Source organism: Tursiops truncatus, chromosome 11 (assembly GCF_011762595.2).
Source record: "Tursiops truncatus isolate mTurTru1 chromosome 11, mTurTru1.mat.Y, whole genome shotgun sequence".
Taxonomy (NCBI): domain Eukaryota; kingdom Metazoa; phylum Chordata; class Mammalia; order Artiodactyla; family Delphinidae; genus Tursiops; species Tursiops truncatus.
Window position 1 is genome coordinate 95,470,131 of NC_047044.1, and position 21,995 is coordinate 95,492,125.

At 39.6% G+C, this 21,995-nt stretch overlaps 2 protein-coding genes across 7 annotated transcripts in view; one reads left to right on the forward strand and one right to left on the reverse strand.

The window, feature by feature from the left end:
- Positions 1–347: 347 nt before the first annotated feature.
- Positions 348–20,342, reverse strand: C3AR1 (complement C3a receptor 1). Of its 5 annotated transcripts, XM_073789071.1 has the most exons (6): positions 20,091–20,342; positions 19,428–19,637; positions 16,336–17,371; positions 15,138–15,436; positions 11,256–14,734; positions 348–3,696 (listed from the first exon to the last, which is right to left on the reverse strand). In XM_073789071.1, exon 6 carries the CDS (start codon positions 3,687–3,689, stop codon positions 2,235–2,237), a length of 1,455 nt encoding a protein of 484 aa, XP_073645172.1. In that variant the 5' UTR covers positions 3,690–3,696; positions 11,256–14,734; positions 15,138–15,436; positions 16,336–17,371; positions 19,428–19,637; positions 20,091–20,342; the 3' UTR covers positions 348–2,234. The 5 variants fall into 5 exon arrangements, with proteins under 5 accessions (XP_073645172.1, XP_073645173.1, XP_073645171.1 ...); XM_073789072.1 differs by lacking the exon at positions 16,336–17,371 and having other exon boundaries at positions 11,256–14,725; XM_073789070.1 differs by lacking the exon at positions 16,336–17,371.
- Positions 19,586–21,995, forward strand: part of NECAP1 (NECAP endocytosis associated 1) — a 38,200-nt gene continuing 35,790 nt past the window's right edge. For both annotated transcript variants that reach the window (XM_004318833.4, XM_073789075.1), the window contains exon 1: positions 19,586–19,702. In XM_004318833.4, the coding sequence (XP_004318881.1) occupies positions 19,608–19,702 (95 nt within the window). In that variant the 5' untranslated portion in view covers positions 19,586–19,607. The remainder of the gene's footprint in view (positions 19,703–21,995) is intronic.

The following is a 21,995-nucleotide window of genomic DNA, read 5'->3' on the forward strand; positions in this document are numbered from 1 at the left end:
CAGAGTTTTTCATTGGAAATGAGGGAATTCCAATGGTAGGGATTTCTTCAGAATACATTTCCAGGGTAAATAGAACTCTCAAAAGGAGTCCAGAAATGTCAACTATTGAACTATTGAATCTTTATAACTATGCCAGAGTCATTCACCCTGGTATCCTATATAGTAACCCTAGAAGTTAGGGACTTATACCCAGGGTCCCATGAGAAATGTTGGGATTTTCAGAAGCCCAGCTAATCATCATTATAGTAAGCCTACAGCTACCCACTATGAGATTTATATTTGCCGTATGTTTAGAGATTATGATATATTCTGAGAGTCAAACAATTAAAAGGATCCATGAATCTATCAGCCTTGCAAGGAAACATTCAGAAATAAAGCATTTATTCACATCAAATATATGATCAGATTAAATTGGAAGGTAGCATGGCAAATCTCACATCATGTCAGATATCATTACTGCACAACTGAAAGCATTCCTAGTGATTTGACACTTTTCCACATAGTACTTTATAACTTATTTGTAGTCCAGACCCTCCCCTCAACCACTGAACAAAGGATAGTGCCTTGTAAAGTCTAAGACATCTCATTTTCTATTTTTCAGATTAAATCACTGTACACAGATGAGGCTATGTTGTAGTACAAACAAAACCTGAAAATTTAGAGGTTTAACACATAAAACTTTATATACAGAGAAAAATGAGGTGATGGGGGTTTAATAATGTTTTCTGAAAAAAATGAAAGAGAAGGAGAAGGGGGGTTGGAATGGGTCGACAAAGTAGAAGAAAATGTGTGATCGTGAACAAATTTAAAGGATGATGGGTAATGAATATTGGGATGCTGAATAAACAAAAAATATGAATGTGTTTGGATAAAAATCGTCATCTTTCAAAACAAGAAGTCATTTTATCACGTCTACAAAAACTTAGCAGCATAAGGTCATGACTTAGAACTATCATGGTGAATATCAGAGGAAACATCTAAAATCGTTTCAAAGGTTATCCCTGGGAAGTGGGAGTGGGAGGAAGGAGGGGCTGGGCAGAGTGGGGCAGGAAACCTGTTAGATTTCATTATAAGCCTTAGGTTCTCTTTAAGTTATGTGCATGTATTACTTTGGTAAAGATAAAGATTAATTAAAAAAAAACCCCGAAGATATATCTGGTAATTACGGCATGAAAGATACACACCTACAGTCATGTTTTCTTTTAAAGTTGGATAACGTGCCCAGAGGGTACTCAGTTACATTGCAGTGAATTCAAGAATTGCTGCCCTATCCTCCACCGTCTTTCTCCTTTCATTTGAAATGAGTTTCTTGGAAAGTACCAATGTGGAGCTAGAGGAAGGGAGTAATTTGCATCTTATGAAACTATTGGTTATTAGAGGCATAAAGTCTGGAAGAAGATTTAGAGGCAGGGGAGGAATAAGGGAATTAAGGAGCTTAAGAAAAGGAATGAAAGAGAGATGATTCTATCAATAGGCAGAGCAAACAGAGGGAAGAGAGAACTCCCCGAACTGTGGCTTACGTACTGTTTCATGAGAAAGTCTTTAGATGCCTAAGTAGTCTGTCTTTACACAATAGATGCTTATTTAGTTGTAATAATGGAAACTCAGAATTCCTACGTCCTGTATCCAGGAGTATTCCAAGTTGCAGGCATCTGGCATTGTACTCTGCTCCAGACTCAGACTCATAACTCCTTGTTTTTATAGACTTTCTTTTTGCACCTTTTTTTTTTCATTTAAAACTATCACCACCACCATCACCACAACAAAGCCATAGAATAAATGATCACCTTTCACTCAGGTAGGACTAGAAGAAATGGTTTGAACTTGAATCTGGAAGGAAATTAGAAAGAAATTTAATGATGGAAACATTTTAAAGGAGACTGCCTTCGCATTTATTTCACGTGGCTTTGTTTGAGACAGAAATAGACTAATTTTTACAATGCTTCCCAAATTTAGCATTCATCCGAAACAAGGGAGCTTGTGAAAACACTGTCTGAGCCCCACCCCCAGAGACTGATTCAGCAAGTCTCTGGTGGGGCTGGAGAATTTGTATTTCTATCAACTTTCCAGGTGATACCGATGCCACTAGTCTGGGACCACACTTTAAGACCCTCTGGATTGATTCTCTGACAGTTCCTGAAATCCCCTGCTCCCTATCTCTGTCGTCTTTTTAGAAATATGATGCGCTGGGTGAATGCCTAAGAACCTCTGGTTGGGTCAACTGCTCCATATTTTCACACAACTGTACTGATACTGTTTTTTTCCAAAGAGACTTTGTTTGGGGGGCAGCTGGTAGAGTGTGTCAAGTCCTCACTGAAAGCTGCCTCCAGAATTCCCTGCATGGACTGTTTTGCTTTTTTCCTAAAATCTTTCCCCAGAAGGGCATAGAGGAAGGGATTGAAGCAACTATTGGCAGATGCTAAAGCAAGAGACACATGGTCCCAGGACAACAGAGCTTCCCCAAAGGGAGTTTCTGGGTCAATAAACAGTAAGAGGGTTCCAACAATGTGGTACGGAGCCCAGCAGACGAGGAAGACAGCCACCACCACCATAGCCACTCTCAAGGTTTTGCTCCGGGACTTGGTGAAGCGGCTCCAACGCATTCGGAAGATGATGAGGCTGTAACAGGCCACCATGAGGATAAAGGGTAACAGGAAACCCAGCACTAGCCTAGTGATGGTTATTGCTACCAGGGGTGTTGGCACTTGATGGCCGTATGCAAATTGGCCTAAATCATCATCCTGGAAATCTTCCAGTAGCTCCGATGTGTATGAGGAGTTGCCGGAGGCACTAGCGAAAAGGTCTACATCAGCAGGAAGAAAAGCATCAGAGTTCTCCAGTGGGTTAGTTCTGTGATCTTCAATGGGAAAATCACTGGGGATTGTAGCTGAGAGCTCATCAGCTGGTTTAAATACATTATAATATGGATGTTGAACAGATAATCTAGCTGAATCCGTAGGGAGTGAATGTCCAGAAGTTCTTTGAGATATTTGAGAACAGAGGCCAGCAGTGGCTGCCCAGGGACAAGCATTTGTTTGTTGAGAGAAAGAATCTAACCTATCATCCATTTCTTCAGGCAGCTCAACAATGGAGTTGTCAAGAGACCCGTTTTCCAGTAGATCAAAGTTGAAGTCTGAATAATCTAATGATCTGTAGAGACCAAAATTGTAGCCACACATACTATGGTCGTCTATAGTGAATGTTTCCCGGTATATGAACACAGGTATGCACATTACAATAGCCACCACCCAGATGCATCCACAGATAGTGAAGGCTGCCCCCACGTTGCGATGATTCTGGCACCAGATTGGCTTGAGTACCAAAAGACAGCGGTCCAGGCTAATGGCGGTCAGCAGGAAGACGCTGGCAAACATGTTGAGGACAATGGTGGAGGGGATGAGCTTGCATAGGAACCAGCCGTAGGGCCAGCGTCCTTGGAGAGCCAAGTGAACCAGGGAGAAGGGCAGGGAGAGGCAGCAGAGAAAGTCAGCCAAGGTGAGATGGAGAAACCAAACGGTGCTCACACTTCGTTGCATCTTTAGGCCAGCCACCCACAGCACCAGCCCGTTGCCTGGCAATCCCAGTAGGAAAGTGAAACTGAGAATGACCATGGAGAGGATTACTTGGGGTTCATCCCAGGGCTGTGATGGTACGTCAGTTGAATTGGTCTCAGCAGAGAAAGACTCCATTGCTAAACTTTTATAAAAATATAAACAAAAATGTTAAAACTAACTTAAAAAAATGCATATTCTTAGAATTCTAACCTCCCCACATAAAGATGTAGAGTCACAAAGACCCTCACACTGTTTTAGTTTTATTTTCTGACTTCACATTGGATTACACAAAAACATTCTCTGAAAGACAATTTAAAATCTACTGTATTGACATAGAGAACAGACCTGTGGTTGCCAAAGGGGGTGGTGGGGGAGGGGAGTATTGGGAGTTTGGGATTAGCAGATGCAAACTAGTGTATATATAGGATGGATAAACAACAAGGTGCTACAGTAGAGCACAAGGAACTATATTCAATATCTGTGATAAACCATAATGGAAAAGAATATATATTTATAGCTGAGTCATTTTGCTGTACAGTAGAAATGAACACAACATGGTAAATCAACTATACTTCAATAACATTAAAAAAATTTTTTTCTTTTTTGGCCATGCCCTGCACCGCCTGTGGGATCCTAGTTCCCCGACTAGGGGTCAAACCCAGGCCCTCGGCAGTGAAAGCTCAGAATCCTAACCCCTGGACCACCAGGGAATTCCCTCAGTCATGTCTTTTAGATACAACCTCATTTTTTCCTTTTGCTGTCAAATTTATCAAGAGTTGTTTTCCCTCTTTGCGTTGATTTCCTTACCACTCATCATTTCTTTCTTATTTGTTTTTTGTGAGTATAACTCGAGAAAAATAGCTTGATTATTGCAGAGACAGAAATCATTCATGGAGATAGGGAATTCCCTGGCAGTCAAGGGGTTACGACTCCACGCTTCCACTGAAAGAGGCACAGGTTCCACCCCTGGTCGGGGAATTAAGATCTCGCAAGCCACTTGGCATGGCCAACAAAACAAAATAAAACATAAAAAGAAATCATTCATGAAGAAACTTAGAAAACATAAGCAAGCAAAAATAAGAAAATAAAAATGTCATATACCACTAGTCAGGGATTACTATTTTAGTATCTTAATTTACATCCTTCTGGATCTTTTTTCACATACATACATGTATACTATATGTATGTATATTTTTTGTTAAGCAAAATTTAACAAAATTAGATTATACTGTGCATATTGGTTTAAAATTTTTTTAAATTGTGGTGAAATACATATAACATAAAACTTACCATCTTAACTATTTTTAAGTGTACAGTTCAGTAGTGTTAGGTATATTTACATTGTTGTGCAGCCAATTTTTAGAACTTTCTCATCTTGTAAACCCGAAACTCTATACCTATTAGAAAACAACTTCTCACTTCCCTTTCCCCGCAGCCCCTGGCGATCACCATCCTACTTTCAGTTTTTATGCATTTGACTCCTCTAGATACCTCATGTAAATGTAATCCTACAGCATTTGTCTTTTTGTAACTGGCTTATTTCACTTGGCAAAATGTCCTCAAGTTTCATCCATGTTGTAGTGTGTGTCAGAATTGTCTTCCTTTTTAAGACTGAATAATATTCCACTGTATGGATGTACCACATGTTGTTTATCCATTCATCTGTCGATGGATATTTGAGTTGCTTCCACATTGTAGCTACTGTGGATAATGCTGCTATGAACATGGGTGTAAATGCATATTGTTTTATATAAACTGCTTTCTTTTATCACTTTCATCAGTTAGCAGTCTCCACATTATACAGTAAGATTGTACCGTAAGGAATACTCAGACTTTATCCATTTTTTCCAGCTGTCCCCAAAACAATCCTTTACACCTGATTTGTCAACAATTGCATCCAGTCTAGGATCACACTGCATCAGGATGTTTCTTAAGTCTCTTAATGTAGCATTGTTTCTCTTCTTCAAGGATACTGGCTTGTTTTGGGGTCTGTTGTTCTCACCACTCACTTCACAACCCTTTGTAATTGGTCTTCTGCCCCATCATGCTGCTAGAACTAACTCTAGATAACAAACCCAAGCACCTTTTTCTCTGTCTTTATCCTCCACAATATCCATGTCATTTGATACACTGGCTTCTTAACACTTTCTTCTCTTGGCCTCTGTGACATTACCCTTCCCTGATTTTCAACATTCCCATAAACATACCCTACTTTATAGCTTTCCTGAACAACTCACTATTCCAAGTCAATACCATTTTCTATTCCTTGTCTATGCTGTTTACTTCTATATGGAATTATATCCTCCACCTTAACCTCCTCTTTCCTCCATTTTTAATCTCTATCTGTTGAAATCCTAGCCATTCTTTAAGATCAAGCTCAAATATATCTTCCTTGAAACTTCTCTTATAATCCCAGTCATAATCTATTTCTTCAGCCTCCTATTTTTGGGTGTGTGGGGGGGTTGAACTTCTTTTCATATTCTCTGTGCAATGATGCATTTCATCTTGTACTATAATTCTTTTTGTGGCTGTCTTATCTATCATTCTGGCCTTACGTTTCATAATGGTAAAAAAGAATCTTGTTCCTAAATGCTCGTTCCACAGAATTTAGCACAATTAAAGATTACTTGAATGGATAGATGCTCATTTTGGGGGTTAACTTTTTTTCTTTTTCAACTAAGTGAAAAATTCTTATGCTTGTCCATTTAATCCAGTAAGGATGCTGTCTCTTCTAACTTCCTTTTTTGTTTTCCAGTTCCTAATTCTTACTGGCTGTAACAGCATTTTATGTTTCCTTTTGTAGAAGTCCAAAATACTGTGTGACTTGAAGCTGTTCTGCTGAGTTTACAAGCTGCCATAGCGATTAGCAGAAGTTAAAATAACTAAGACAACAAAATACTAAAAAAAGAAGAAGTGATTCTCATTCTCCGTTCGGTAACCTTGCTTATTCCAATATTCAAGTCCTGTCAGGGTCACTTCCTTCACTTTTGTACGTGGCAGCTACCCTGATCCATTGTCCTACACACATATTCACGCATAGACCCATAAAATATTGAGAGACCGATAGTCATAGAATTCTAGGACTGAAAGGAAAGTTAGCAATCATCTCTTCTTGTCTCTATTTTTATTTTGTAGTTTTGGACACTGAAACTCAGCAAATTAGGGGACTTTTACATATTCACAACTAGGAGGGTTGTCATATCCTCGGTCCAATGACTGTCAGACCAATACTCTTTTTACTACAAATAATCACATAACTGAAGAGCCTTTGGTATTGCTAATAAAGGGAAAGGCACCAAGAGCCGCACAATAATAAAGAATAATAAGGAAGTGATAAAGACTGAAAAGAGCAAAATTCCAATACAAAGAAATTGAGTCATCTGGCGTGAGCTACATTTTAAATATTACATAGTATCTGTCTTGAAATGAAAGTATATATGAATCAGAATCTTAAAAATCTTTCTGGGCAAGATAACATTTTATACTTCAACAAGTGTGTTGGCTGAAAAGTACCTCAACATTTTTTTTTTTTTTAGTTTTCAATACTGAATTGGCCAACAAGTAAATAAAAAGATAAGTAAACTCCTGAAACCAAAATTCAACTATGATAGGGAAAGAAAAATAGATTCCAGAATCAGAACTAATGATATGATGACAGAATCAGTAGCAATAAGGAATGAGCAAAACAAATAAATAAGAGAAATGGAATGAGGAAAAAATATATATATATTAAGAAAAAATAGGCAGGGGCTTCCCTGGTTGTGCAGGGGTTAAGAATCCACCTGCCAATGCAGGGGACACGTGTTCGAGCCCTGATCTGGGAAGATCCCATATGCCGCGGAGCAACAAAGCCCGTGCACCACAACTACTGAGCATGCGCTCTAGAGCCCACGAGCCACAACTACTGAGCCCACCTGAAGCCCACGCGCCTAGATCCTGTGCTCTGCAACAAGAGAAGCCACCGCAAGAAGCCTGCGCACCGCAGTGAAGAGTAGCCCCTGCTCGCTGCAACTAGAGAAAGCCCACGCACAGCAACAAAGACCCAATGCAGCCAAAAATAAATAAATTTATTAAAAAAAAAAAAGAAAAAATAGGCAATCGATGATTTGGAAAACAAAACTATTGGAGAAAGCTGGAATCAAAGGTGAGAAGGAGAAACAGCCAGTTTAAGACAGGGAAAAATGATGTAAAAATTCAATATTAGTTCCAGAATGAAAATATTAAGAACAGAGGTAAATAGAATGTGGAATATTTAGAAAAAGAAAAAGGTGGACATGGGAATAAAGCAAAAGAAATAAAAGTTGGGGAAAGAATAAGGGGAAATAGAAAATAATGACTCTCAAACCATTATCAATAATGAGCAAAACAAGCTGGGCACAAGTCTTCAGGTGTATCTAGGTTTCCTTACCAAAAACCCGAGATAGTAGCTGAAGACTTCAGCATGGATCTGGAGGTCTCCACGAGTCCTGTCTTGACCACAGTCAAGTATGTTTAGGACATTTGCTGAGCACCTCCCCTTTCCTCTCTCTCTTCGTTTCTGATGATAAATTAAACCCAACACTTTTGACAACTATCTGACTCCACAGAAAGAGTTTCAAAGTGAGTCATTTCTAAATGTTTCATGTAAGAAAAGTAAGAAAAACAGAAGTGGGAGAGCATGGTTCTCAAAAATTTTCTGCAGGACACAGAGAATGCTTAGAGAGAGAGTACTTTTTACATCAGCTTCCCACTTTATAGGTTTGTGGATTTGCTTTGTTTTGGAAATGCACAAAAATGATCCTATGGTATGTGAGAGTGGGGGTGGGGAGTAACTGGGGGGAATGACCTGCACAACCCCATGTAATGAATTTCAAGTAATATCTCTTATATGCTTAATATGTGTCAAAGAAGTTTGTCGTGCAAAAATCAGATGAATTAAACTATGTTCTAATCTCTAGAGATTCACAGTCTGGTGAGAGTATGTACCCATACAACAACAACAAAAAACACCTGTAATACAATTCAGACTATAATGATAGAAATAGCAGTAGAAGTAAAAGAGTAGAAAATAACATGTAGGGGTGTATTTAGCCTGGGGCAATCTAGGAAAGTCTTAAGGTAGAAATAAGGTCTGGGCAGGTTCTTCAAGAATTATGGGACTTCTCTAGAAAGAGGTGACAAGCTGTTTACTTTTACTATCTTTATTATTATTAGTTTTTGGGCCATTTCAGGGCATGTGGGAATCTTAGTTCCCCGACCAGGGATTGAACCCCTACCCCCTGCAGTGGAAGTGCAGAGTCTTAGCCACTGGACCACCAGGGAAGTCCCCACATCACACTTTTTAAATTATTCTATATTATACCATTTAGTCAATTATTCCCCTTTTCATGGATATTCTGTTTTTACCAAATTTTAAAACAGTTATAAACAATGTTTCAATGAGTACTCTTGCATTCTACACATCTATGAAAATTTCTGTAGAATAGTTTCCTAGGACTGTAATTGTTAAATCTATGTATGTGAATTTACATTTTTGAAAGGTATGGCATTTCCCACTAAAGAGACTCCACCAATTTACACTTCCATCAACGGTGGCGAGGGTATCTATTCCATTTGCAAAAGGTAAGGTCTTTATCATTAAGTTCAGTATCATAAACAAGTACTCTGCTCTTAATATAGACACTATGCTTTGCACTGTAGGAGATGCAGAAGCAATGAAAGATGTAAATATATAATTATAATTGAGTAAGGGCTGCTAGCAGGGTAGTCCTGGGAACATGGAAGAGGGAAAGACATTCTCACTGAAACAAACATGAAGATAATGCACTGAAGAGATAACACTTGAGCTGGGCTTTAAGGCTGGGTAGAAATTTGACAGACACTAATAGTGCTATAAAATAATTTATCTGTCTCTCTGCCCTACTAGACCAAGACTTTGTGCCTATCTCCAGAGCCTACTACCATGCCTGGAATAATACATGTCTGGGGCACCAATGAATGAATGAATGAAAGTTTGGTTGAAAAGGATGTTGGCTTTTGAATATAATTCAAAGAATTAATTTGAGTCTTTAAAGTTGTTTCTGGTGTGGATCCAGTTTTACTGATTCCTCTTTCTCTAAAGATTATACAGCAATTAAAACCAGTTGGAGAACTTCCAGCTGTATTACTTGGATTTTCAGATCAGGAAGGAAATTACTGAAAACACCTTGTGAATAGGGCTCCTATTTCTAGATGGCTTCTGTCCCTTCTTATAAAGTACTAGTTTTATGGTGTAATGTGGAAAACTTGGGGGGAATTTATGTGATTCTCTTCTGTTTTGTTCCTTTTTAATATCTAATTACAAGTTTCTAAGCAGAGATCAGATGCTTTGGCAAGAGTGAAATTTTGAATATATGTTGCAAACACAGCCATATTAAAACATTTTATGAGTCACTGATTAATTCTACATTTTCAGTGATGGAAATCTGTAGTCATTTGGCCAAAATAAAAATTTTAGAATTGTATAATCTCTAGCCTGCTCTGTCTGAGAGAATTAAAAATAAACATATGACAAAGTTTCTGTCCTTAAGGACTTTGACGAAAAATGATTAGATTCATTATTAGACCAAGTATAATTATACTCTAAGTGAAAAAATAACCAAGTGCCAAAAACTATGGATGACATAGACAAATGCTATGGCTAGTTAGCAAAGGACAAATGTGATGAAACCTGGTGGAGGTTAGAATTAGCTGGAAAATTTTCATGGAAGAACATTCTTGTGAAAACTGCTCTAGATTAGGAATCTGAGTTCTAGTTTTAATCATAACTAAATACTTGACCTTGGGCTGGATGCTTGACCTAGAATTTTTTTCTTAGATGTAAAATTAAAGGGTTGGCTCGCGTGATCTTTAAGGTTTCTTTTACATCTAACAATCTATAATTCTCCCATTTCAAGTAGGGGGAAAACACACATTAAGGTGGAGGGAAGCCCAGCGTGAGTGAATGACACAGGTAAAGTGGTCTGGCTGGAGTAAAAAGCACACAGGGAGCAATAGAAGATGCGTAGAGCCTGAGCTTGAATCCCAGCTCTGCCACTAATTGTGTGGCTGCACAGGACTTTTTCAGACTCTGTGTTTTCATTTCCTCACCTGCAAAACAGGGATTGTGTCAGGTTTTATTTATTGATACTCAGGCCCATTCCCATTCTTCCTTATTATTTCTCTAAGTGAAGCCTGGGTACTGCATTTCCGAGACTGCCTCTCAGGCAGGGTCTGCCCTGGCTCTGCCAGAGGGGCATGTTCATGTGCTCTTGGAAAGTGAAGAGAAAAGGGAATCATTGCATTTGATTCTTTTTCTTGAGATTAATTTTTATTGGAGTATGGTTGATTTACAATATTGTGTTCATTTCTGCTGTACAGCAAAGTGAATCAGTTCTACATATACAGGTGTTCACTCTTTTTTAGATTCTTTTCCCATAGAGGCCATTACAGAGTATTGAGTAGAGTTCATTGTGCTATACAGTAGGTCCTTATTAGTTATCTATTTTATATATAGCAGTGTACGTATGTCCACCCCAATCCCCCAATTTATCCCTCCCCACCCTTTCCCCCTGGTAACCGTAAGTTTGTTTTCTACATCTGTGACTCTATTTCTGTTTTGTAAATAGGTTCACTTGTACCATTTTTTTAGATTCCACATATAAGTGATATCATATGATATTTGTCTTTCTCTGTTTGACTTACTTCACTCAGTATGACAATCTCGAGGTCCATCCATGTCTCTTCAAATGGCCTCATGTCATTCTTTTTTATGGCTGAGTAACACTCCATTGTATATATGTACCACACCTTCTTTATCCATTCCTCCGTTGATGGATGTTTAGTTTGTGCAGAGTTTGCAAATATGTTTTAAAAATAAAAGAACAAAACCATAAAATAGAATAAACATTAAAAATATTAAAATATAAAAGAGAGAGATTGAAAGGGGGATCATTTATTTTCTGGCTCCTTCAGCAGCAGACAACTCTGGTGGGTTTCTGTAACACAGATGGCAGGTGTGACCTTGGCAGCTGCGGGCAACTGTGGACTCTGGCAGGATTACTGGTTTCAGCAGCAGCTACAGCCCTGTGAGTATTTCTCTTCCAATTTTAGGGAAGTACCTTCCTGAAGTTATATTATCTTCTCCCCCTTTATTCCTCTAGTCCTTCCAACACTTTTGCAACCAAGTCCTTGTATTAAATACCTTGTTTGAAATACCTACAATGGTTTCTGTTTTCCTGGCTGGGCAATGACAGTCGGGGAATATTCACTGTACCTACTCTATAGGACTGCTAGGAGTAAATAAATTAATACATGCAAAGCACTTAAGACACTGCTGGCACATAACCGTTCAATAAATGTTAGCAGTTATTAGGTCAAAAAACTAATGTGGCTTCCAGTTGCCTATCATATCAAAACTATTCTCCCATCTTGGACTCTTAGAAAATAATTTACAGAATGTTCCCTTTACATTGTTAAGTTACATCCTTTCTGTCGAATCAAATTCTAACCCATGGCCCTCAAGGATGTAGACCTGACACACTCTCTACTCCCTATAGTATAGCTGCCTAATTACGCACATAGTTATAATAAAACAAAGAGCACAAACTGAAGGACAAAGTCACCCAGAAATTAAAGTAATTCAGTCGAAAGGTACATAAAATAAAACAAACAAAAAACTGTTAATCCAACCATAATAACAAATATCTGATGAACTGATGCCTGGATCTTGAAAGAATCCAGCCAAATTTGGCACGATGAATCATTCAAATCTGAGTGGTTTAAAGAAAATTTAGCAAACTTTGTTTCTTCTATTGATTTATTGATGATTGATTTTCTAGTATAATAGGTATCCATGGCAGTCAGCCAAGGAAGGGAGATTGAAGGGGAAGTAAACTGAGTGTTTCATGAACACCCTTTGTGACTTTAGTTCCATGAAACCCAAAATGGACCAGGGACTAGGTTTCAGTTTGTGTTTATCTGATCTAATAAGAAGGCATAAGAAAATTTTGTAGGGGGGACAGAATTCAAGATTATCGAGGGGTAGATGGCTCTCATAAATGTTTTAAGTGTAGATAAATTTTTGAGTAAATTTTGATGAATTTTTTAGGTTAGCTATCCTATTTGTGCATTATTTAGAAAATGTCTTCTCCATTTCATTTATCCTTTGCCTTTTCTTCCCCATTTCATTTCCACTAGAATGTGGGCAAAGAAAGTGGTGATACAAAATGATGTTGGGTTGAAAACCACCCAGTTTTTCCTTCTGTGCAGGGAAAACCACAGGTCTCCACCTCCCATGTGTCTCCTTTACTTTCACACAGAATACTTCACTTCTGACACTTGTGGTCACCAAATGTGTGTGTTTTTTCCCCCTACATCAAACAATTCTGCAACATCAGCTGGGTGTCCTACAATTTAACTCAATTCTGACACTATCTACCTGGAGATAGCGTCACATCCCACAGGTTAAGGGCTGAGTTCCACAAGACTGCTCCCCACTTCAGATGCCAATTGCAAGTTGTAGATCCCCAGGTCACCCACAACTTCTCTCTGTCTTGGCTACAAATCAGAGGTTCCCATGACTTTCTTCCCCTTGGATTCGATTATTTGCTAGAGTGGCTCACAGACTCAGGGAAACATTTACTTAGGTTTACCAGTTTATTAAAGGATATGATAAAGGACCCAGATGAACAGCCGGATGAAGAGCTACATAAGGCGAGATCTGGGAGGGTCCTGAGTGCAGGAGCTTCTGTCTCCAGTAGGGTTGGGGTGTGTCACCCTTTCTGTACATGGATGTGTTCACCAAACTGGAAGTTCTCTCAACCCCATGTTATTGCGATTTTTTTGGAGGTTTCATCACACAGGCAAGTTCAATTATTAACTTCATTTCCAGTCCTTCTCCCTTCTCAAGAGCATGGGGGGGTGGGACTGAAAATTCTAAGCTTCTAATCATGGCTTGGTCTCTCCCGAGCCCTTATCCAGGAGCCATCCAAGAGCCCACCCAGTCACCTCATTGGATCAAAAGACACTCCTATCACCAGGAAATTACAAGGGTTTCCCTTGTGTCAGAAACTGGGGTCAGTGACCAAATACTAGAACAAAAGATGCTCCTAATGCTCTTGTCACCTAGGAATTTACAAGGGCTTTAGGAGCCAGGGGCACAGATCAAGATATATATATTTCCTATTATAAATCACAGTAGCACGCATACTCATTTCAGGTGAAATGTTTTTCTCTACACTGGCCATATTTGTCAGTCATTTAGGGAAAAATGGTGTTAGAATGGTAACTCCATTTTAGTTATTATGTTCTTTGTTGTGCAGCTTCTGAAATTCTAAAACTGCATGTGTCTATGTTTATAATTACCTAAACAAACATGATCATTCTTGTTTCAAATATAAATTAATATTAATAATAGTGATAACTTACACGTTGAGGACATCTACCAGACAGTGCTGAGTGCTTCATCGGCTGCATGTTATTTAACTCTAACGACACCCCAATGATGAGATAGGTACTAATATTAGTACCTCATTTTCAAAAAGGACACCGAGATGCAAAGAGGCTAATGAGTTATCCAAATTCACACCACTATGTAAATGGCAGACTTAGAACCAGACAGCTGGCCTCCAGAGCCTATGCTCTTAGCCACCATGCTGCCCTGTGAACGTTAATCCGGTCTACTGTCTCCATGTTCGTGGAAGTTATGTTCTATAATGTCACCAGGAACACTGGATTAGCAGACACTGGACCACGCTAGGGGATGTATGGGGTTGAGTTCTGCCAGCCTCTGGTCACTGCATTTTGGTCAAATGATCAAATTTTTTTGCCCTCTGCACCCCTGTTGCTGCGATCTCCTCCGTGGCTCTGAAGCTTGCCCCCGCCCCGCCCCACCATCTCTGCCAGTTGAGGGGCTTCCTAGTGTGTGGAAACTTTTCCTCTTTCACAGCTCCCTCCCAGAGGTCCAGGTCCCATCCCTATTCTTTTTCTCTGTTTTTTCTTTTGCCTACCCAGGTACATGGGGAGTTTCTTGCCTTTTGGGAGGTCTGAGGTCTTCTGCCAGCGTTCAGTAGGTGTTCTGTAGGAGCTGTTCCACATGTAGATGCATTTCTGATGTATTTGTGGGGAGGAAGGTGATCTCCGCGTCTTACTCCTCCGCCATCTTGAAGGTCGTCCTGGGAAACCTTATTTCATATTGTTGATTCATTAACATTGACCTCTCTGCCAACAGCCCTATAATTCATGCCCAAACAAGATGAACTAACACATATATAGCTCAGCCTTCTTGTGCTTATGGACACTATATAGCACTCCAGCGCTATGCTTAGGGGTCATTTTGAACAGCAAAATCACCAACAAAAAGTACGAAAATGCGAAAAACTTGGCACTAGATAGGCTGTGTAAAGGATCCTTGTTTACAATAAGAGAGATGAAACAAGAAGGCAGAGCGCCACCTGGATTGACCTCAGCTGATGATGTACTTGTCTAGGTGACTCAAATTTTTTTGCCACCCTGTGCATGTTAGGGAGTGACTGTGAATGTTGATTTGGGGGTTACAAATAAATTTAAGCAAATAGGCAAACTCACAGATATTGGAGTCCATGAATGAGGAGGATCTACTGTACTTGCTAAAAGTTGTATATTCTTTTTTTTTTTTTTTTGGTACGCGGGTCTCTCACTGTTGTGGCCTCTCCCGTTGCAGAGCACAGGCTCCGGACGCGCAGGCTCAGCGGCCATGGCTCACGGACCCAGCCGCTCCGCGGCATGTGGGATCCTCCCGGACCGGGGCACGAACCCGTGTCCCCTGCATCGGCAGGCAGACTCTCAATCACTGCGCCACCAGGGAAGCTCAAAAGTTGTATATTCTGTCCATTCACTGGATAGAGCTGTTAGGGCAGAATTGCATATTGGTTAAGGACCCGGGCCTGGAGACACATATCTATGTCTGTCACTTGTGACTGTGGACAATAATTACTTAATTTCACAGCAGGATAACAATAGTACATATCTGTTGTTAGTATTAATAATATAATGCACACAAGCATGCAGAACAGTACTCAGTACTTAATAAATGCTACTCTTTACTATAATTCAACCAATAGGCACAGGAATACTAATTATTCATGCAAACATTTAAAAATAAGGTATAAGCAGCTGTTATGTTTGTATCAGAAATGTAAGGATTTCTCTCCTGACACTTAAATATTGGATGAGCAAGTCAATGAACTTTCTGTATCTCAGCAATTTTTTTTAATGAAAATGGGGATAATGCTACCTATGGGCAAGACTGTTGTGAAAAATGAATGAGATAGTGTATATGAAAACACTTTGTAATCTTAAAGCTGCTATGTAAATATCAGGTAATATTATTATAATTATTGTTATACAAAATGTTTATTGTTGAAATCAATAACTAAAAACTTAGTTGATTCACACAGCACCTGTTAAATTTTATTGTGAGGTATATAATCTATTTGAAAGAGTGTCTATAATAAATATGTACATTTTAAATAATAATAAAATGACTACCATGAGCTTACCATCCAGTTTTAGAAGTAGAATGCTACCCGTATCTCTGGAGCACCTCCTGTGCCCGCCCTAATCACCTTCCTGAACCCCACCTCCCAAGAATCCACAACTGGGAATTTTGTATTTATCATTTCCTTACATTTTAAATATGGCTTTGCCATTTAACTGGCTACCCCCAAACAATACAGTTTTAGTTTTGTCTGTTTTTAAACATTGTCCAAATGGACAATTTTGTTTTATCTTTTGTTAAACTTACTTTTTTCTTCTCCTAAAATTAAGTTTTTGTGATCTATCCATGTTGTCCATAGCAAGTAGTTCATTCATGTTCACTATTTACACCATCCTGTTGAATGAATACAGCACAACTGATTTTTCCTAATGATGGACATGTATTTCCAATGTCTCACTGTTATAAATGATAAACAATGCTGCAGTGAATTCTTGACTACTGCACCACCAGAGAAGCCCTGTAGATCAGTCTTTTTAAGAATTTCATATAAATGGAGTCATACAGTATGTACTCTTTTGGGCCTAGCTTTTTGTTGTTGTTGTTGTTGGGTATAATGTGTTTGAGACCTATCCATGTGATTGTGGGTGTCAGTAGTTCAATTTTTAAAATTGCTACCCCTGAGTGTTAGTATTTGATCCTCTTTATTGCTATTCTATTTATTTTATTACTATTATATGTCAATATGACAGTATTACAGGGATGCACCACAATTTGTTTACCCATTCACCTGCTGATAGACATTTAGTGTTGTTTCTAGTTTTTGACCACTGTAAAAAAAACTGCTCTGAATATTTGCATATATGTCTTTTTGTGAACATATGTTTTAGTTTCTCTTGGGTAAATATTTCAGAGTAAAATGCTGGGTCATGTGTTAAATGATATATTTAACTTTTAAGAAAATACAAAACTATGTTTTCCAAAATGGTTGTGCCATTTTAACTCCCCACTACCAATGTATGAAAGTTGCTCTGTATTTTTGCTCCATATTCTTGCCAGCACTTTTTGCTGTCGTCAAGTTTTCTTTTAAGCCATTATATTAAGTGTGTTGTGTTATCTCATTGTAGTTTCATATATATATTTATTTCTTGTAACATCTTTTTCTGGTTTTGGTATCAAGGTAATATTGTCTTATAAAAATTAGTTGGAGGGGCTTCCCTGGTGGCACAGTGGTTGAGAGTCCGCCTGCCGATGCAGGGGATACGGGTTCGTGCCCCGGTCCGGGAAGATCCCACATGCCGCGGAGTGGCTGGGCCGCTGAGCCTGCGCGTCCGGAGCCTGTGCACTGCAACGGGAGAGGCCACAATAGTGAGAGGCCCGCGTACCGCAAAAAAAAAAAAAAAAAAAAAAAGTTGGAAAGTGTCTTATCTCTTCTTTGTTTTTAGAGCATTTGTATGGGATTTACATTATTTCTTCCTAAAATGTTTGATCAATGATGAAACATTTGGGCCATGGAGGTTTGTTTTTTTGTGGGAAGGTTTTTAGTTATAAATTCAAATTCTTTAACAGGTACAGGGCTATTCAAATTTTCTATCTCTTCTTGAATTATTTTTGGTAAATTGTGTACATCCATTACCATTTAAGTTATTAAATTTGTTGGCATAAAGCTGTTAATAATATAGAGATGTGGAAGTTCATGTTTCATTTAATAATTTCATATTCTCTGAATTTTTTGTAAAGTACATGTAGGGTCCTTACATTGGGGGATTTGGGGAAATGGCCAAGTTAATAAGTTAAATGATTGGACTTAAGCAGAAATCTTTTATTATTCAACAATTATTACTGCCTACTATGTGAAGGGCAATGTGCTGGGTGCTGAAAAAGCAAAGTTCTTGCCTTTATAGAGCTGATGGTTTAGTGGGAGATATTTGAAGAATAATAACACGTTAGATACAATGAAAAGGTATAACAGAAGCAAGTGGAAGCATCAGAGAAAGTTCATCTAAAGGACCTGGGAAAGTCACAGGAGGAGGTACAATTTGAGCTGATATGTGACCATATTAGTTTGCCAAATTAAGAAGCTAGGGGAGAGTGTTTAAGACAGAAGGTTTAATGCATGCAAAGATATGAAGAATATGAAGAACATGGACAACTCAGGAAACCTTAAGTAGTTGAGGATTGCTGAAATTTTAAGTGAATGTCTGCTTTAAAAAAAAATCTTGGATCTCTTTTATGGCCTTAATATCTATATACCTATACTTATTTATTTACTATATATATTATACACACACACACCTCAAAACATCCTATAGTAATGTATGCCATTACCCATTTTCTGTTGATAGACATTCATGCTGTTTCCATTTTTCACTATTACAAACAATGCTGCAATAAACATTATTGTACATACCTTTTTGCACACATTAAAAACTTCTCTAAAATAGCTATTTGTGGATTTGCTACATTGAAGGTTACCTACAATATTCTGATCAATTCTAAATTTACCTTCAGAAATGCTGTACGAAATTACCTTCCTGCTCACAGTGTACGAGAGTAGCTGATTCCCCACCTCCTCATAAGGGCTAGATATTATGATTCTCTTTGAATTTTAAGATATCTCTTTGCTACGCAGGGTAGACAAATTAGAGACAGGTTTCCAACCAGTCAACATAATGAAGTGGTGAAGATCACCGCTGTTGTAGTCAGACAGCCTTGAGTTGGTATCTCGGTTTTCCATTTGCTGCCTGTGCTACTTAAATCAATTAAGTGATGGAATGGTGGCAAGTTTACCTTTGGAGTATACGAGGCATGTGTTTACGGAGACAGTAGAATCTATCATTATAATAAGACTGGGGGCAAATATTGGCTATTAAATAGTTCATGGTGCTTTCCCAATGGGTCAGGAATGAGTTGATCCCATTTACAGTTTAACACGGGCACAATTTCCAAAAAGATAACCAGAATGCACACTGAAAGTGTGGCAGACTATTTCAACAGGTGCCGTTCTCGAAACTGAGATAAAAAGGTGTTATAAAGCAATGGATCAGGCTGGGTGGCCATTTTTGAAGTTTGGACTCTGGAAGGTTAAAATCCACCACGCCGGTCTACGCCTGGGTCATACAGTTTTTGTAGGTACCCAATTTGGGAATACGGACGGACGGATTCCCCTATTCTGCTTGGAAACTACGGTTTCTAAGACACGTCTTAAAGTGACTCTTGGAAGAAAGAAACTCGACCGAATTCTCGAAGACCGGCACCCTCCCAAAGCCCTGCGGGCCCTTGCCCGGAGCAAGATGGCGCTTTCCCTCCTCGCTTCTCGGGTTGGAGAGCTCCTTAACGAGAATCACTCACTTGGAGGCCACCCTTGCCCTTACCCAAGATGGTGAGTCGCGCAAACTCACCGTTTCCAGGTTTCAACATGGCTTCCCGGACCCGCGGCACCGGAGGTTAATCTCAGGAACCCAGTGGAACTCTCGCGGAAGTAGCGTAAACGGAAGTTGTTGCGTAACGCGATTCCCCGCCTCCACGTTCCGCCCCCGTGCTCACGCCGCGCCCCCAGCTGGGCGGTGAGCAGAGCCAAGATGGCGGCGGAGTTGGAGTACGAGTCTGTTCTGTGTGTGAAGCCCGACGTCAGCGTCTACCGGATTCCGCCCCGGGCCTCCAACCGCGGTTACAGGTACTAACCCCGAGGTACTGCGGCACGCGCGTACCCGGTTGGGGCTGACACTTTGCTCCTCAGTAGCACGCTGCCCGTCCCTGCCACTGCCACCTCTGGGTTGTCACCTTGCTAGGCTCCCCACCTGGGTTGTTGTCACTCTGTCCTCCTGCTCTTCCCCCACTCTGGACTGCTGTCATCCTTGTTTCCGCCGCTTAAAAAAATGACCATCCTGCATCCTTCCACCCCTCCTCCCCCGGATCCCTCTGGGTTACCCCTCTGCTCTCTATCCGTTTCCAGTCGTGTCTGCTCCATCGCCAGTCACCTTTCTTTCGCTCTTCCCTGCGTCCTTTAGCTTGTCACCCTCATCTTCCCCTCGCTGTCTGTCCCCGCCCCCCATTTCCAGTACCTCGTGCGTGTTTGTGGGTAATCATTGTGTCGTTGGCCCCTCTCTGGATGAGCTAATTTGTCTTTTGTGCTGTTCCGTCTTGTCACCAAATCTTATCATCCACCATATGGTTTTTCCTTTCCGGTCTTTTGCCAGTGGGCAAAGGTTATGATCGTAAGTTTTCCAATGGTTGTCCACTCTGTCTCTTTTCAGTGTTTTCTTGGTGTACGATAGTATTTTCAATCTTTCTTCCCTACCCCCTTCTCTCCACTTCGCCTATAGCTTTTACTTCCAGAGTTAACGCAGCATTTTCACTGGAGGGCTGACTAACCACCTTGTAATCTAATGACTGGGAGGGTCTGAGTATGCTGTAGGAAGTCACCAAGTCATGTAGTCCAAAGAGTTCACATGTAACTCACTGGGTTGCATGTTAAAAAATATGAGTGTGAGCCCTCGCAATTTTATAGCTGTATGATTTGAGAAAAATCTCTTAGCCTCTCCAAGCCTCAGTTTTCTCATCTGTAAAACAGAAAAAAAAAAAAAACAACGTGGTAATAAAACCTGCTCTAGCTACGTACCTTGTAGAAGTTTTTAGAGGGTTAAGAGAGTTAAATGAAATCATATAATAAATGTGAAAAAGAATTTAAGATAAATTTCCTAAAAAGAATTTAGGAAAACAGTAAAGCAGTATATAAACATGAGATACTGTTTTGATTTCTCTCTCTGACTCACATCACCATCATGATTTTCCTCTTGGCATTTCTTATTACCTCGGCTGAAAAGTTATCCTCTCCCTGTGTCCAGTGTTTTGCCTCCTTATCAGAGGTTCATTCATCATGAATCAGTATCTTTCTGCTTGCTGACCTGTGCACTAGACCCTGTGGGTTGTACCTTTCGGTAATTTCAAGCTTTCAATCAGACCCCAAATTGACCATGAATAAGACTCTACATGCTTTTTGATGGTAGTCACAGGTGCTAATATGTGTGCGTCAGTTGAGAACTCTCCTTCTTTGGTGAGCCCTCCTTGACCCTCCATTCTGGCTTAGGTGTGCTCTTGGTGCTTCCATGGCACCTGAGCTTGTCTCTATCACAGAGCTCTTCCTTCTGCATTCTCATTGATTGTTTGGTCTCCCAGTTCTCCAGACGAGACTGTGAACAACTTGAGGTCTTTTTAAACTTTATATTCCTAGGGTCTAGCACAGTTTCTGGTACATAGTGGAGACTCTGTAAATGGTGACTGAAAGAAATTAGTAGATTACACTTAAATTAGCATTGATTGAACTGTGAAGTAAGGTAAAATAGCTCATGACCTCCAACTTTACGCGTTGAGACTTCCTAAAGGATATGATACACGTTGAAGTGAGGTTCTGTTCTTTTTCTTCTACTGCAAGCTTTTTAAAAGCTTGAAGCTTCTCTCACCCGTCTGCTTTCTCTGTCTTCGCTTCTGGTTTATCCTTTATCCTTATGTCAATTAACTGCATTGAGCCATCAAAGCAATTTCTTAATTTTCCTCTTTTACCCTTTTTCTTGTTGTCATTCTGTGCTTTCCATGCTTATTATTGACATCTTATCCTACAAGAGGCTTTTTACATCAACCACTCTTAGTCAGTGAAGAGAGCAGAACTGAGTTTGAATTGTGAGTCATTTATTTGCTGTGTTACCTTTGGCAAGTCACTTAACTCTTTTGAACTTTAGTTTCCTCATCTATAGAAATGGATATAATATTACTTACTTTGTGAGATCCTTTCAATTTTCACAAGAATGGGCATAATGCCTGGAACAGGTGCTTGATAAATATTACTTTTCTCCCTTTTTGTCTGTGTCCATTTTACATTATAAGCATGATTTGTTCTCCAGGCTGCCATTAAAGGAAAAACTGGACTTTGTAGGAAGCAGGAGAAATGCTTTCTTTGAGTGACTAGTAAG

Bases quoted from the DNA above. Each gene is read 5' to 3' on its own strand.
- C3AR1 (XM_019926032.3), bottom strand. From the start codon at position 7,997: ATGCTGAAGTCTTCAGCTACTATCTCGGGTTTTTG. The intron at 3,697-7,962 runs GTAAGGAAACCT...TTTTTATAAAAG, and splicing joins GCTACTATCTCGGGTTTTTG to TTTAGCAATGGAGTCTTTCT.